At 40.1% G+C, this 18,057-nt stretch overlaps 1 protein-coding gene across 7 annotated transcripts in view; it reads right to left on the minus strand.

Moving 5' to 3' along the window:
• Nucleotides 1-13,260: 13,260 nt before the first annotated feature.
• The window catches only part of ARHGAP24 (Rho GTPase activating protein 24), a 143,498-nt gene continuing 138,701 nt past the window's right edge, over nucleotides 13,261-18,057 (minus strand). For all 7 annotated transcript variants that reach the window (XM_008501790.2, XM_030450596.1, XM_030450595.1 and 4 more), the window contains 2 exons: nucleotides 15,811-16,864; nucleotides 13,261-14,012 (listed from right to left, as the gene is read on the minus strand). In XM_008501790.2, coding sequence (XP_008500012.2) covers nucleotides 13,769-14,012; nucleotides 15,811-16,864 — 1,298 coding nt within the window. In that variant the 3' untranslated portion in view covers nucleotides 13,261-13,768. The remainder of the gene's footprint in view (nucleotides 14,013-15,810; nucleotides 16,865-18,057) is intronic.

The raw sequence follows: 18,057 nt of genomic DNA on the forward strand, positions 1-18,057 counted from the left end.
CTGGCACTAAGTGATAACTGAAAGCACTGAAAAGTGTTTTTCTTCCCTTGCTTTTATAACAGTACAGATTTAATATATGGTATTAAACCATATTGCTATTTCCCTTTTTTGAGTGCAAAAGCCTCATACAGGGAACAGGGAATACAGCCTATAGAACCAGATCTACTGAGAGCTTTGAATTAAAATTCATTGTTTCAAAGGTGAACAGCAAGCATTTTTTTCTGGTTTATTCTTCATGTTCAGCACTATTTATTTATTTGAATAAACCATTAAAATAAACTTTTAATACAGGCATTATCAACAATGAGCCGGGTCTTCAACTCTGCTTAAATTAAATTTTGCCAAAGGCGATTACAGCCACGTATTTATGAAAGAATTATTATAGGAGTAGCAGAATCCCTGACAAAACAGTCTGTGGTGGTAGAAGGTGTGCTGCTGTCAAATCACAACAAGTGGATGCCATGGAAGTCACTGCATTCATCTCTACTCCATGTCTGCAGGATCTGAAAGCTTCTAGGGGAACCTCTGACAGCCTTGTACTTGATGTGCCAAGCATGAACTCATTGAAGATGAGTACTCAATTCTGCATTCATGATCACCCTGTTTCAGAGAGGTTAGCCTCAACACCAAGGTGTCTGTATGTTACAGATACCACAGAAGGCTGTATTTTTGTCTGAGAAGCATGAACAACATCTGCAGCATAAGCAAAACCAACTAACTACTGAGATGAGGCTAAGTATTCACTTTCATTTGCTAATGCAGATAAAAGGCAAATACATGTAATCAAAATAATAACCTCTTTGCTCTGACTTAGTTTATTCTGAAAAGCATAAGCAAAAAAACCAACCAACCAACCAAAAAAGAGTAGCATTTATTGGCCTACCCCAACAGCAGAGATGCAAGACCTGTACACTTGTACAGGTTCTGTTTCTTCTCTTTGAAGTAAAAGCCAAGATACTCCTCAAGGCCACAAGATTTTTTTGAAGTAAAAAGAGAACACAGGCTCACTAAGAGCAGGACCAGTCACAAAGAAAGAACAGAGACTATGTTTAACAAATCACTATTTTATAGTGTAAAACTTTAAGCCAAGGGTCTCCACTTCTGGGTTGTAAAGAATGGGTATACATGAACAAATTTCTATCACAACTATAAAGCAGCAAAACTTGAGAATATCCCAGTCATGTTTTCAGGATGTTTCTTTCATAGTAATCTTAAATTAATCATAGAATTATAGAACTGTTCAGGCTGGAAAAGACCTTCAAGATCATTGAATCCAGCCTTGTCCTAACCCTATTACCCTATTCCTGATGACCTACCATTAAGCCATGTCCCCAGTATCTTATTTTTGTCCATATTAACCCATGCTTAGGAACATGGTGTAGCGATGAACCTTGGCAGTGTTAGGTTTATGGTTGGACTTGATAATCTTAAAGGATTTTTCCAACCATACTCATTCTATGACACAGTCTGTCCTACAAGGTAGTAGTGAGTTGTGTTTTTCTTCTCTCCAGTGACTGATTATATATAATACCTTAGTACATTCCTCTGTAATCTCTTAAAAAAAGGAGAGTAAATGGATATTTTGTTTCTTCAAGGGATATCTTGCTATGTGTGTTGTAAGAAATGTGAATAAGGTGAAAATATAGTGTACCAAGGATCAGATAAACTGATACTGGTACTCATCTAATTTAGGGTTATAAAAAGAAAAGATAATCACATATTCTTTTAAGAAGATGACTTGTATAATAGTTCTCTGTTTCTTTATCAGTGGATTTTATGTTTCTGTTTTCAGAGCACTCTTCTCAAAGCTTATACAAATTACTCATGGTGCAGCAGTTCCCTGTTTCTCTTCTGAGGGCCTGGCATTGCAAGGAGATGCCACTGCCCGATTTAGTGTCGAGTTGTTGGCACAAGACAGCTGTAATTCCTAATTGACATAGTGTTACCTGGTGGGCAGAAGCTAACTTGTTTCCTGTGAGATTTGTAGCTTGGTGGAGAAAAAAAGACACCTAACTCAGTGTAGTCCTGTTCTTTGACAAAGCTTCAGGGGCTGTGGTGTTAGAAACAAATAATTTGATCTTCTGCAGGTTAATATACAAAGCCAACTAAGTCTTACAAGACCTCTAAAAATATTTTTAATTCATCGGTTGTATTGTTCACTATGTTCCTATGAAGCCAGACTTAACTGAAATTTAAGGAGAAAAAAATCCAAGTCATGACACTTGTTCTTTTTCATTTATTTTTGGAGGGAGGTCTACCCTTCACATCTTTTGTAATGTTACAGCCTTAGTTAATTGAAAAATTCTTAGGATTTGGGGTGCTTCCTCTGCCAATGTCTTTGGCCTTTCTTAGCATTCACTTTGATGTCATTCCCCATAAGTGAAACAGTCTACAGTGAACAAGACTGACAGATTCTTAAAAATACTACAGTCATGGCATTTTACCTGAAGTTAACCTTTCAGTTTAATCAGATTTCTTTTATTTTAAATGGCCAACATAGCATTTTGATACAGGATTTTCAACACTGTGCATTACAGGTCTGTTTCTGGTGTTCCTCAAGATACCTTAATATAACACAAACTTCAGAGGAAGCTGTCACCTGCTGGTCAGCCTGAGATGGAAGCCACCGGCACATGCCTGCCTGGCTGCAGGGCTTGTCTTGGGACCTTAACAATTATGTGTCTTCAACAAGACTGTGTTAGTTACAAACCAGCATACTTTCTGCGAACAAGTACTGTGTGTCTCGCAGAGCTTTTCCAGAGGAAGCAAGAATATGCAGCAAGCAACCAAGTACCATGTGTTGGTTCATATGAAAGTGTTTCTTGTTTTCATTTGATAAGGACTGAGTTTTTACAATTAGCACAGTCATCAACTCCAGTGCAGCCTCAAAGCTGTTATTTTACATCACAATTAAGGAATCTTTTTTGGTCCTGATCATACTAAAATGGTTTGTGATTTTTGTCCTGTGAACACAGTTGCGAACTTGTGAGGAACTGATTAAATGTATTTTTTTCTACGGTGTCCTGGTTTGGGCCAGGGTAGAACTAATCTTCTGTCTTGTAATTTTGCTTTCAGCTAGGTCTCTTCTAAGTAGCTGCACTTGCTGAAATTAACAGCAAGTTTTTCAGTGTCTGCTTCTAGGACTGGTAACACTCGATGTTTATAGAATTATATATAAACTCTATAACTCTAGCATATGACTGTATCGAGTGATATACTCGATGTTTATACAGCTAAAGAATGGTCTGCAGAACCAGTTCAATTTTGAGGTCACACAGTCCATCTGCACCATTTCTATAGGCAGTCGACTCCACCTGAGCACAATTCCTCCACTGTCCACCTCCTCTACTTGGAGACTTCCACATGTGTATGGTTCCATTTTGCAATAGTAATATTTGCTTTTCATATTCTAACACTAATAATGACTTCCCACATTCAAAGTTACTTTTTAAAGTTGTAATCCTTATTAAACAAAATGTCATTAAAAGTACTTGAAGGATCTCAGAGGGGAGGGGACAAAAGCAACAAATCACATGCAAGAGGAAATAGCCATTAACCCTGCTAACTTCATTAAGTATAGTGTGGGTTAAAGCAGAAGGCCAGAACTAGCACTCCACAACTATGTTAAATTCTTCTTATCCCAGCTTCAGCATAGACTGTAAAGAACAGCATTTTATGCTTTATAACCATTCGAATTACAGTATGATGAAAGTGTAGCAAAGAAGTAAGCCACAAAGCTAGTATGACCTGCAGTTCTCAGGCAGCAAATGGAGCTACAGGATTTTCCACAAAATAACAAGTACTGCTCTGAAAGGCTGCCTTTTTTTTTTTTTTAATATTTAATTCATTCCAAGGGAATGCTCTAATCTCTTCTTTTACTGTATTACAGCGGTGTAAACCAGTTAACGTGTCTTTAAAATATATTATACTTTGTATTCGTTCTGTGGTATTGCTGCTCCAGGTAGCCAGCCATAAATTGAAGCTTCTGAAACCATTCAGAAACCACTGCGCTGCATCTCCTTAAGCACTTCTTGGGAGCACTTCACTTTCTTAATCTACTTATTACTTGATTTGAAGGACTATGGTAAACAACCTTACAAAGCTCACTCCTTGAGTAAGTAATGCAAGTTTCTATGTAAATCAATGGGACTTTTGGAACAAGGACTTCAGGGTTTGACCCTGAACCTGATTAACGGCTTTAACCTCAGTTCTTCTTGGTTTTAATTTGCTGTTCATATAATATTATGAATTAGTGCCAATGAGTACATATTGCTTCTATCACACACAAAATAATTTCATTATATGGCACTAATAGAAAATAAATTCAGCTTGTAGTATCCATAGTATGCTGTCAGTAAGCTATGCATATGACTTAGAAAAAAGTCCTTCATATTTTCTTTGCTCTACAAATTCTAAATTAAGATGAGCTTGCAACTACTGTAAAATAGAATTCCATAGCAAAAATGCACTTCTCCTCTTCAGAGAACCTTTGTTTAAAAGGCTAGTATAAATGAGTACCTGACACATTTTTCTCTATGAGTATACAAGTGATAAAAAAGTAACATATAGCTCTCCAAGTCATACATATGAAATTTGAACTTCAGTTCCTTGAAATACATATTCTCAGTTACTTGAGTGAGGCTTATATCTTTTATCTGTATAATCTTTACCAGTTCCTTTTACTGCAGAGCACAAGCTCAGATTCAACAGCACCTAAAACCAAATCTGAAAGTAATCCTCCAGGTAGCATACAGTCCTGACTTGGGAATCAGATATAGCTTTGTGGCCAAGGACATCTACTCAATTGACATATGGGTGAGTGCACAGAATGAAGTGAAAGAGTGCAGTCACTCTGCACTCATACATCACTTTTATCTGCAGAGCTTCCAGAAGAGATCGAAATTGAAATGCACTACTGTGCTGCCCAGGGAGTAGTTTTATGACTACCCCATGCCATGTTCATTGCCTGAACAAGCAGAAGACACATCGTTAGCTCTCCAAGCCAGTTCCTTTCATCAGCCTAAGATTCGGACTCAAATTGCAGGATTCAATAGCAAAAGCTCTGTTTTTAGTATCAAATTTGTTTGGAGGTGTTTTCCCATGTTTCTACCAGCCTATGCACACATACACTTCAGAGCTGACTTCCACAGCTGCATCCCTTCCAACCTCAATTACAGGTTATAGAGGCATAATGGCTCAGAAGTGAACCTCAGCTATGGTCTCTCTCTCCCACTGTCCACTGTGGGCACACTTCCCAAAGGACCAGCTCTCACTGAGTGTTTCTCACCATAGAACTACATGGGGCTCTCAACCTAGCACAAACCTGCTCTCACCCACCAGCCACAGTAAGAGTCATAGGGAAGGCATTGTCCTTTAACTGTTATCTTCATTTTTCTCTGAGTGAAACCTGAAGCTGTAGCTGGATCCCAAGGTTAGGGTTAGTCCTTTCCAATTGCATTAACACAGAATCATAGAATGGTTCTGATTGGAAGGGACCTCAAAGATCATCTAGTTCCAACTCATCCACTGTGGGCAGGGACATCCCTCCTCAGAGCTCTCTGGGCTTGTTCCTGGCTCAAGGAGGCTCAGTAAAATCTCCTTTTTTCCACCAGATTTTGTCCCTGATGAGGACATGCCTGCACTGCAGCACTTCTCTACAGAGAAGGCTTTGCCACAGCTGCGAACTGCCAGGGAATAATCTCCCAGTGCCCGTGCAAGCTACTGGTACAGCTACACAAACCTGAGTTTTCCAAACTTCATCACAATGTAGGTATAAAGTGAGCAGGTAGAATGCTCCATTCTCCATACTCTACCTCTTCCAAAATATCAAGATAAAAAAAGATACTCAAAGAGTATCTTTTAAAAGATACTCAAGCCCAGCTGCCTGCACTTCCCTGCTGTGGGTATAGAGCACAGACACACAGAGAAGCAGAAGCACTTGGGCTATAGCTGTACAGTTCGGGTAATGGCTACACTGTGAATGAAAGACATCCCAGCCTGAAATACCAAGAAGCTTGAATGATACGAGCAGCTAGTTCTGCAAGGACTGTCCCACCTCCAGAATTAGCCTAACAGTACTTGTACACTGCTGTGGACACAGGCCAGTAACTTCAGCTTTGGCATGTGGCATGCTGGCTGGACTATAGGAACATTGAATAGACTGGCAACATAAGCTGCTAAGTGTGCCTTGTTCTACAAAATACCACAAATTTTCCCAGCCCCTGCTAGCTCCAGTGTGTCAAAAGCTGTCCCTCTTTACTCAGCATGTCCTCCTGACTTGCTTCTAACAGCCCTCCGCCACTTTCTCTGTTAGGCATGGATTTTAATAGCTTAGAAAGCTTTTGATCTTAGGTTCTGGCCTTGGGAAAAACAAGCCTGGCTAGCGGCGCAGAAATATATTATTAATAATTCATAGACTATTCATGTTCTCTTAATGACTTAGAGAATTGCCTCCAGAGATGCTTCATTTCTGTCATGGTTCATACTTTGCTTAGTTTCCATTACAGCCTTCTTTGATGTAGGTCCTTTCAGTCAGACAGAATAATATAAATTCTATAAATATAAATATAAATAATATAAATATAAATAAATATAAATATAAAAGTCAATTGTGATATACTATTAATTCTAAATTATACAAATACCCCATTTGCAACATGTGCTATGAGTATTAGGGCATGTCTGCACACGGAAACCACGGAGGGATTAGGGAGATGTGAATTTGAAAATTTTCCACACAGCTTGAATAAGATCCACCCTTATACAAAGCGTACATTTGCAAGAGTGACTAAAACAAAACCTCACCAGAGTGCTCAGTCTAGGTTAAAAGTGGCTTCAAGAAGAGCTAGCTCTACATTAGTTATCCTGCTCTGCTAAAATTCAGGTGCTGTATTTCAGTCTGATATGAAAAATGTTCAATTAAAAGTACCAGTTGCTGGCACATCTTAACAGAGATGGAGATTTGTAGAGCACAAAGTATGGGAAACTGATGTGCAAGAAGTGCTACATACAACCACTAAAATTTCCACTGGCTATATTTCAGCCATCTAAACATAAAATATGGGAAGGGAAATGGAGAGGAAGGGGGGAGGGAAGGGAAAGGATCAAACTACAAAACACCTTTTTTTTCCCCACCTGTAAAGTTAACTGTCAAGGTTTGAAAACAAAAAGCATATCTTTTTTACTTGACCTGAGGAAACAGTGGTACTCAAAGCAACCTGTTTCAGTCTCGGGCCAAATCGCTTTCTAAATACTAGACAATTTAAAAGTTACAACCGTGATCATAATAGTACTTTAAACAGCTCATAATAGCATTTTAAATGTCAAAATGAAGTCCTGCTGAAAAATGATTCATTCTAAACCTGTTTCGCATGAAGAGAGAGGATTTTCCATTCTTGCACTTAGGGTGTTCAGAAACGGAATTGTATTGCAGTTAAAGCTGATTATCCTGGATCCCTTATGGAAGAAGAGAAGAATATATTTGAATCATGCCCATTTTTCTGGCCTCAGAAATTTTTTGCACTCTTCATTGTTTCTGGCATAATAAAAAAACCCCTTACTTTATCCCTGAGAAGCATTTCTCCAGCAAAACTAGACCACCAACACTAATTGTAAATACACACATTATGAAAGCATCTAAAAGACCAGTAGGGAAAGTTACTCAACTTCTCTCACCACTTTCTAAACCTCTGTAGAGCTATGGCAATTTCAACACTGTCAACCAGGCATCTGCAATATCTGATTTTACCTCCTGACAAGCACTGCTCTGGAGATGCTGAACGACAGCCCAGGGGCCATTAGCAGTCCCCAGAGTGACTGCTGGTAACCCACAGAGAATCGTCTGACCTTGTGGGGCCCCCTGCCTTCCATTCAGCTCTTCCAGAAATTCCTCTGCTAGGTATTTAATCCACATGAATTCCCACTGTTCGCATACAAAGCTGATAAAAGCAAGGAAGGTAATCTGTGAAACAGTTAAGGTAATTGGGAGGCAAAAAAGCTCTAAAGGAGCTAGCGCAACTTTAATGGTAGTAACCTTCTTGTAGAGACAAGCTTTCAGAAATGATACTCTTAACTGAGGGCAAATTAGTACCACCTACACATGGCAACTTCAGGTATAGTCAGCTCCTTGTTCTCCCCTCCTGTTTCCTCAATTTTTGCACGCCCAGATCACAAGTACAAGTAAATTTCCTTTCTCCCATCTTCCTTGCCGATTTCCCAATCTGGCAGACAGAGTCTGCAGAAACTCTGCTCTTCAATTGAGAGACTCCAGAGGGAATTCAGAGTAAGAATGGAAATTAACCAGGAGTTTCACTCAGCAAGGAAGGGTTCTAGTGTACAGCAGCCAGAAGCAACTCACTATTTTGACTGAGTTGTTGAAATACACAAACAGTGCATTTATTCATTATCACCTTACCCTGCCTCTGTTCCATCCCTTAAGGAACAATAAATATTTACCAATTAATCATTTTTTTTTTTTTTAGCAAACAGGACCCTTCTCAAAAACTTCTGGACCATCACTTTAACTGCTGGATCAAATACTGCTTAAAAATCTCAAGGGGTAAGATTATCAAGCTCCTTTCGTCCTCATTCTTATGAATACTCAATATTCCAGTTTTGCATAACATTTAACAAAAGTTTGTAAATTAATTTTTGCATTTGGGAAAGTTGTTCTATGAGATGCTGGAAGAAAAACATGTAGCAAAGAAGTATAGTAAGTTTAATTATTCTGCTGCACCAGAGCACATTCCAAACACACAGCAGGATTCTCAAAAACAGAGAGGAAGACAGAAGTTTTTCTGAGCAAAACATTAAAAACTAATGCTTAAAAGGTATGGTGAGTGTCTGCCATTATACAAATCTACTGTGCAAAGGCAAACAGAACACCATAACCACAGTGCGTCCCTTGATGGTCACATTCCGCCAGCCTGCTTTGAAATCTGTGTGCTCTCCCAAACTTACCACCCCCTGGGACCAAAGCAGGAGGTGAGTACCTCTGAGAGGATTTTTTTCTGCCATCTGTATTGATGAATTGTAAAACCAGCATCTGTTGTGCATGGCACAGAGGCAAAGAATGGCACTGTGTTAGAAGGGATGAGCTGTTAGCTGCTCTTCTCAGGCCAATGAACTCCCACAACAGATTATTAATTTTGGGAGTTCACAGAAACAGCTGTGAGAAAGAGGTAAAAGCAGATTTATTATTACCCTTTTTTTAAGCTGATACTTGAAAATCTCTTAGTGTCATCTCAGTGTAGGTAATTCAGCCTTTGAACAAGACTTGTTCCATTACACAGACTGGTGATAAAATCAGTCTCAGCTAATGCCTCAGTTTCATCAAATACCTTAGCAGTAAGATTCCTGAAAAAACTATCTTCGTGAGATATCCAATGATGAATAACTGTGCAGCATGAAATCCTTATAAATCTTTCCAGAGCCTTTGGGCTCAGTCTGCTTTGACGTTAATCTTATTAATATGTCTTCTTCCTTTGCACTCAAGAGGAAGCACAGTTTTATCCCTTGGCCACTTAGATCCAGCAGCCTCTCCTGCTCCTAATATATTCCTTGTGCCAACCAAGTCAGCTCACACACAGGCTGGACATGCAAGAGGGAGCAAGCTGCAAAGCAGTTGTGGGTCATGTGGAAACAGTTCAAAGCTTCAAAGTTATGCAGCACCTAATGGCAAGAAACAGATTTGAAAGACCCCGAGACATTACCTTAACATAAAGTATAACCAACTTCCCATTAGCTTTTAAGGTACCAATACTCAATGAAGCATCTTGTGTCCTTTCCATGAAGTTCAGCATTATAACTCTTAGGAACCTAAAGCTGCCAGGTGGGAAAGTGGAGTTTTCACCTCATTCAGTTTTAAAGATAAAAAGTGAGATCTGATCACATAGCCAAACAGTGAGCTATACAGCCAAGAGGTTACAAATGTTTGAAGAACGGAATTTTGGTATTTGCTTCCACATGCAAGAACCATCATGAATTTTGTGCTTTTAATGTAAAGAATTAGGACAACACTAGGAGCATAAAGGCAACCATTGAGGACATAAATAAACTTTATCACGGCTGATGAAGCTTTACAGGAGTGGACGAGTGGGATACTTTGGATGGATCATGATGAGAGTAGATAAAAGTTGTTGGTAGTATTTTCTTCCCAAGTTCGCTCTACCTGCTCAAATTTCCTAGTCTGTCTAGGTGATTTCAGCAGGGACAATGAGGTGAAGTCTTGACCTGGATTGCAAAGAAAGGAATTTGTGATTTCAGTACTTAGCCAGGTAACTGGGATTAGAACATTGTCTGAGGAACTGACTGGAATACCTTTTCTCATATGAAGACAAGTTTCTAATCTAGACAAAGGCAAGCTTCAAACAAACAGATAAATCCTGCCTAACATAAGCATCCAAAACAGCATTCAAAGACACTTAAATGGTGCGATCTCCTGACTGTTTAGGTTGACTCCAAATGGCACAGCTACAACGACCCTGTCTGATATTTTATTGAGCCCTTAACCACCAGAAAACTAACTCAAATAATAGCTTTCTGGAGATTCATCTCCAGGAAACACACCACCATGGGATAAGCTGCGTGACAAGAGCACTAAGAGGTAGGTTACAGGAATGGGCATCTGGAAGGTGGCAGCAGCACCAAGAATGGGTTTAAACCCACCAAGAAATTTGAGCTAAAATGAGCTGGGCCAAATGGACAGAATCCTGAGCTGCCGCCCTGTCCCCAGAGAAACAAAGCCTTTCCTTCAAGATAATTCTGACAAAGAAATTTTGCTTCTGTGTCCACAGACTGAAAAATGCTATCTAGTTTTAACAACTATAATTGTATGGATGGTTTATATTTTCTTCCCAAGATCAAATCCTAATTTCAAAGCAGGTCATGATCACTCCAATACATTTAAAAAATCTACAAAAATTCTGATTTCTTAGCCTTATATGTGTCAGGTCTATTCCAGCCTAAACTCTACAGAAAATTCTCATGGAGAACCACCCAGAGCCTCGGAAAAAAGAAACTAGTTGTGGGTTATTTTCCAAGGATTAATTAGGATTAAGGCCCTAAAAACATCAGTGCAGTAGCATCGTTCAATCTGAGTCAAGAGTATTTAATGGCAGTCCTCAAAAAGGACAGTATAAAAACGAGGTGGGTCGATATATGACAAAAATGAATGTTTTTTCACTGAAACAGTATGGTGAAGGTAAAGATATGTAGATAAGCAAAAAAACCCCACTTTAAACTGCATTCTTGTTTGTGGGTAGACCAAGAACTAAACCTCAGAAAGCAGTCACTGACCAAATAATCTGAGTTCAGAGACAGATTTGTACAAAGAAGCATGTTCAAAGAAATAAAGAAAATATGCAGCACATACAAATCACTGGAAGCCTCCAGTCAGTTCCTGAGAAGACCAAGGATAATCAAAATTAAACAGAGAATGCTCAATACATACCTTCCTTTTTTCCATGCATATTGTATAGCATAGGGCACTAGAAGCAGATTTGGGCATGAAACTAAATTACTATTCCTCATCAATTCTGAACAAGCATCAGAAAAATAATTTTATTAAGTAGCTGTCATTTTGCCATTGTATCAGTGGCACCTTTCCCCATTGCCTTCCTAGCCACTTTGTACCATGCCTATGTGACTGGATTTTAGGTCCTCATTTACCAAGGTCCTAAGGACAAGTCTTAGGACTTATGTATGCCTTTGAATTTTGAGGGCAACAGAGGCTGAACAACACAGGAACTGCTGGGAGAAATCAAAATGAGAGAATTGACTTACTCTAGATAAAGCAGAGCTTTTTCCACTTCAGGGTACTGATGCAGGGACTACTGCGTACATCTAGTGTGAAAACATGAATTGCAGTTATAGAATAGTTATCTTAGAGACTGCTGTCATGTCAAGAGCTGTAAAGACATAGCTTAAATTGTGAGTCGACTTTGAGGCCTGCTCCAGCAAGGTTGCTCTCATTCAATTTTTTAAAAATCTGTATTAATAGAGGAATCTGTTTCCTTCTCTAACCATTGTGGGGTCATCTTGTGATTGCTACTAACTGGTATAAACCATGTTCCTTCCTATTACCTTGACCTCTCCCTCTGTGACTTTTTCTGGTTTCCACACGGACTGGATGTGCAATAGACATGTTCACAGTAAGCAGTACAACAGGCACCCTGTTGGGACTCTGAACCTCACCAGACATAAATAAGGCATCTACAAGCACCATTTGTAATGCTCCATGGTAAGCTAATATTTCTCTAGAAAAGAAACTGTTTTCTTCTGAGTATAATTCCCACATCTAATAAACACTTGTAATTAATACATGCTATAACCAAGATTTTCTTTGAGGATCCCTGTATCATTCTTTCTCAATTGGAATTAAAAAATAATTGCAGTATACTTAAGAGACACTAGAGGGAAGCCAAGACATCTCAACAATCCTCTCTAATAACACAACTTGCAGTTAAAAGTTAAAGGCAAAGTTATAAACAAAAAATCCTTAACATGGTGTCGAAAATACCACTTATACTTACTATATGTAAAGATGCAATAAAAATTATTAATTCACAGCATGGCTTTGCTGTTTCTTCTTCGTTGGTGGTCTGCATGTTGTTAGGCTCCAGGCTGTTCCCTCTAGGTTTTCCCTTGGTGATGGGAACTTGGCCTGGGAACTTTCACAGTGTTAACACTTGACAGTAATCTCATGAGGCATTCAGACAGCATGATAACTGTTAATACACTGTAAATACAGGTAGTGAATATGTTGGTATGTTTTCTTCCTAATTTGCTTTATGTTACACAGTTGTTCTCCTAATGTCCAATCTAGACATAATTTTGTTGTGATTTTTTTTTTTCCAGCACCCATCACACTGACAAGGCTATCAGGATGTCCATGTCCAGTTCATCCCCTCTATGTGTCCCTTCTGCAGTCATCAGGCAAAGCAAATGGCTCTTTAAAGTATCCCAAAAAACTCTGGTCATATGATTGCCCTTAAGTTCTCCTTTCCTCTCTCCCAACTTCTTACCCTGCCACCCACATTTGCTCCCAAACAAGCAGCTCTTTACCCTTTTGCCATTGTCCCCAGCATTGCTGACTTGATAACCTCATTTAGTTTTCAGGTCACGGGTGACCTGGTAGTCTTTACCTTGGCATTCAAATCTGTTAAAATAATACTGCTTTATTCTGCCCATAGTGTGCTGGTGTTTTCTCATCCTGCTATCTTTTTACAAGTGATGTAAATCAAGGTTAACCATTGGCACGTATATCTTTAACATATATGTTTATCTTCACTCCCCACCAAGAGGGGTAACAAAAAAAAACAAACAAACAAAACAAAACCAGAAAGCATTTGATATACAAAATAAACTGATGGTAACACAATGCCAAAAATAGCTTATTATTCTAAGTGCAAGAGAGAAAAGCCTTGATATAAAGCTTGATTGCAACAACATTTCAATTTATCAGTTTAAATAAAAGACTCACATAGAAATATTTCTTGAGATACAGCTCTTGCTTTCTAAGGCAATTTTTTTTAATTTATATTACATGTATCCAGTTGTAACAATTGACAGTAGTCTCATGAAGCGTTAGAGGAGTATAACTTGGTAAGTACACACTGTAGACATGAGTGGTTCATGTCTGTAGGATTTTTTCCTTTGAGTGTTTATAACATTATGTTGAGTACTAGCCTCAGGCAGGTGACCAGCCACCTGATACAGTATAATACCCCCAAGCACTTCCCCGGAGTCCCCCAGTCTACACTTCCAATGCTCACTGGATCCAGATGGTGTTGCCTCTTTCTGGTCTGCGAGACTCCACTGTTAGTTCTCCAAAAGTGGAGAAAAACTGCTCCATTTCCTTCTGCAACATATCATTCCGCTTCTCTGCATCTTCCTTGGCCCGTTCTGCATTACGCATTTTAATTTCTACCATTGTGAATTTCTTCCGCTCTTGATCCAGTTCCTCATGCAGGGCTGTCATTTCTTTCTCCAGAGTGAGATTTCTCTGCTCCAAGCTGCCAAAAACAAAATAGAAGCAGCCAGCTCCTAAGCAGCACTCGTCACTCACTCAAGCAGAAATACATACACACATACATACACACACCAAATTTATACACACTGCCTTTCCATTTATAAAGCTTAGACTGAATTTTTGAGGGGTGCATCTCCAAGCCATGGCTTCATCAATGAAACAATCTCATAGGGCAATGTTTTCAGTAGCTAATTTAGAAAACATCTAATAACACCCACTGGCAAGGTGCACAGTAGCGAAAAGCTCCATCTAATTCTCCAGGTATAGACTAAGTATTCCTTTCATTTCTGGAAGTGTTGACACCCTGCTGTAGTTGCACTAATGTCACTTACAAGATTAGAATGATGCCCTGAATGCAACTGTTTCACTGCTACTCTTCTTCAGCTGATTATCTCCTGTAGTTTTTTTACAAATATGGATCAACAACTTAAAAAAACCCAACCAAACAAACATGCAATTAATATGCTTTTTATCTAAAAACCAAACCCAATTTCAGACCTAATTTTCCAATAGAAAGTATTAGAAATCCTAGTGATACTAAACACAGACTCATCTTTGTTTCCCCAGGCTATACAGCCCAAACCCCCTCAACCACTCCTCATAGGGGATGTTTTCCAAACCCTTCATCATCTTTGTTGTTCTTCTTTGGACCTGCTCTAACACCTCAATGTCCTTTTTGTATTGAGGTGCCCAAAACTGAACACAGTGCTCAGGGTTATGGTTAGGGTGCTCAAGGTGGGGCCTCACCAGTGCTGAGTACAGGGGCAGGATTACTTCCCTACTCCTGCTAGTCACACCATTTCTGATGCAAGCCAGAATGCCATTGGCTGCCTTGGCCACCTGGGCACGTTGGTGGCTGATATTCAGCCAACTGTCAACCAATACACCAAGGTGCTTTTCTGCCAGGCAGCTTTCCAGCCGCTCTTCTCTGAGTCTGCAGCATTGCTGGGGTTGTTGTGACCAAAATGCAGGACCCAATGCTTGGCCTTATTGACCTTCATACAGTTGGTCTCAGCCCAACAGTCCAGTCTGTCCAAGTCTCTCTGTAAAGTCTTTCTACCATCCAGCAGATTGACACTCCCTCCCAACTTGGTGTCACCTGTGAACTTACTGAGAGTGCATTCAATCCCCTCATCAAGATCATTAATAAAGATGTTAAACAGGAGTGGCCCCAGCACTGAGCCCTGGGGGACACCACTTGTGAGTGGCCTCCAACTGGATTTAACTCCATTGACCACAATGTGGGCCCAGCCATCCAGCCAGTGTTTAGCCCAGTAGAGTATGTGCCCATCCAAGCCATGGGCAGCCAGCTTTGCATTACGAAGTGTTCTACTACACTTCATACTGTGCTGAAAACAGCGATGTGTGCAAGAGACCACAGCACCTCAAAAGAGAAACAAGGACCCTGGAAAGGAGTTCCAGCAGCAGTCTTCCAGTCCCAAAAATGACAGGTGCAATAAGCCATGGCACTGCTTTCACTGAAAGGTGATGCCCAGTTGCCCAGGCATCATCTAATGAAAACATTGTGAGAGCCTACTGATTTTGTTAGTTGGATTCTACATAAACTCACCAGGTTCCAGCTTTAGTTTTTATGATGATGAGTCGAATCATGGCAAGCAATTGGTCTGACCCTTTGGATCATGGTATCACAAACCACTGGAAAACCAGTGGTGAACACCCAGTGACTGCAGCTCGTGTGGATTGCTAGCAAGTTACAAGAGGGAGAACTTCTTGGATTTACTCTGCAAAAACAGTCTTGTGGTAGAGCAAAACCATCTTACCTTTTTATCCTTGTCTCATACTCTAGTTTTTGCTTAGCCATTTCTTGCTTCAGGCTGGACACCAGGCTGTGCAGAGCACTATGACTGTTTATATTGTTGGGCACAAATGTTTCACTATTATCGCTGCTGCTGTTGCCCCCCACACTCTTTCTGTCGCTTTTGTTCTCATAGTCACCCAGGTTAGAGAGATCTTCATGTGGTGGTCCATCCAGCACAGAGTCTTCAAAGTTTCCTGCATAAAAGTCCTGCTCAGGGCAGGTGGTGGTGGATGAACGACAGGAGCTGGAGCGCTCAGGGAGGGATATTTCACAGGAGGATGTTGACCAGGTGGCACTGTCCACACTCTGTTTGTCATCAGAGTTCACAGTGGAGAACTGCTGGTGGACATTGTCGTAGGTGGAAAGCCTGTTGTGCTGGCCGGACTCACTCACCAGTTCTTTCTGTTTGTTGTCCCTTAGGGTGACATAGCCATTAGGCACCCAGCATGGGGACCGACTGTTAAGGGTGTTGCTGTGCCCATCTGTGCTAGAAACACCCATCCGCACACTTCCATTCTGCATGCTCTGTGTGCCCATTTTCATGACTGGTCCTTTCAGGGATGATGTTCTCTTGGTTTGCAGGGTACAGGTGGGTAAAGTCTGGCTCTTTTCAGGGCTTTCCGCAGAGCTGCTGAAGGACCCATTGGTGACTATGCCACTGCCTTTATTAAAAGCAGGATTTTTTTTCACCGTGAGTGGTGGACTTCTAGTGACATCTAATTTCTGGATGCTGTTCCTAGGGCTATTTGTCTTGCTGCCTGGCAGAGCAGTCGGAAACTCATTGTCCATGCTTGCCCTTTGAGAAGATTCAGTTTTGTCCCAAGAGCAGCGCCTAACTGTTGCCTCCTTGCTGGTGGTGTTCTCTTTGTTCTGTAGCTGCCCAGCAATTGCTTTCTTTGACATTTCATTGTTGTTGCTGCATACCTCAGGTCCCATCTGAGGGTCTGCATCTTTGGAAAACAGCTCTTCGTGTTTGCTAATCATCACTGACATTAGCTGCTGGACAACTACTGTACCTGAAATGAGACACAAGGACATGGCCATTAGGGTCCTGTTTCGTTTATGCCATAAACATACTTTATTCATCAGATTGCACAAATACTTAGTAAACATTCAGCTTATCCTTTCAGCTTAAACATTTATGCAACATATCTGTGTAACACACTGAATGTTAAACACACCTCTGGCTAGCAGACCAGATCAGCACCACCTCTTCCTTCCTTCCATCAAACCAAGCCAGCAGACCTCACAGGACCTCACAGACTCCAATCAACAGGAACTTCTATGAAGAAGCTATTTCTGTGACAGTAACTGCATCCCAGAAAGACCCCAGAACGAGATCATGAGTAGTAAAGGGTAACATCATGGTAAGTCATGTGCTTCAGTTCAACATGATGTTCATTTTTAAAACCTAAGTCTTATACTGAAACATCACCAGGCTTTAGTACTTTAATGGAACAGGGAAGGGATTTGTATTGCTGGAATACAGATGCTTTAGTCTTTTGGAGCATAACAGCGCAGAAATATGACAGAATTACTTTAATGTGAATGCCTTTAACCACTCTGTGGTGAGATGACGTGCAACCAGGAAACTATGCCATGGTACAGCACAGTATGGAACTAATGCAAAACCACAGCTTGCTACTTGCTGTAATAAATGTCTGCCTTTCCTTTTAAAGAACAATCCTGTGGTGTGCACTCTACTTAATACATTGCAACTTAGACACTAGCATTTTAACTTGACTTGGGGGTAATAAAGATGTGCAGCTCTATTTTGTTGAGCAGACCCACATTAAGGACTATTAAGAATATTTCAGGAACAAGGTCAAGGTAGTTATAATGACCTCTCAATTTTAAGCTTATAGAGAGCATTCAGAGGTATGCTGTGCTCTTCTAAGCAACAATTTCTCCAACTCCATTGTAATATTCTGGATCTTTATACCCATCATTATAAAATACAACTACTAAGAACCTATTCAATGTGAGTATGAACTATACAGCAGCAAAATTCAGTAGTTATTCCCATAGCACATTTAGCTGTATTAGTTCCAAGAACATTTGCTGTTATACACAGAATTTTACTACAAACATTGCACTGTATTCTGGCAACTTCTACCATTGCATTTGGTAGAAAAAAAAATTGCCTCATGATTGTAATTCTGGAAAGTATTGCTCAAAACAAACAAAACCAACTCCTCATCCCTATTAT

The sequence above is a fragment of the Calypte anna genome, chromosome 4B (assembly GCF_003957555.1).
Source record: "Calypte anna isolate BGI_N300 chromosome 4B, bCalAnn1_v1.p, whole genome shotgun sequence".
Lineage (NCBI taxonomy): Eukaryota > Metazoa > Chordata > Aves > Apodiformes > Trochilidae > Calypte > Calypte anna.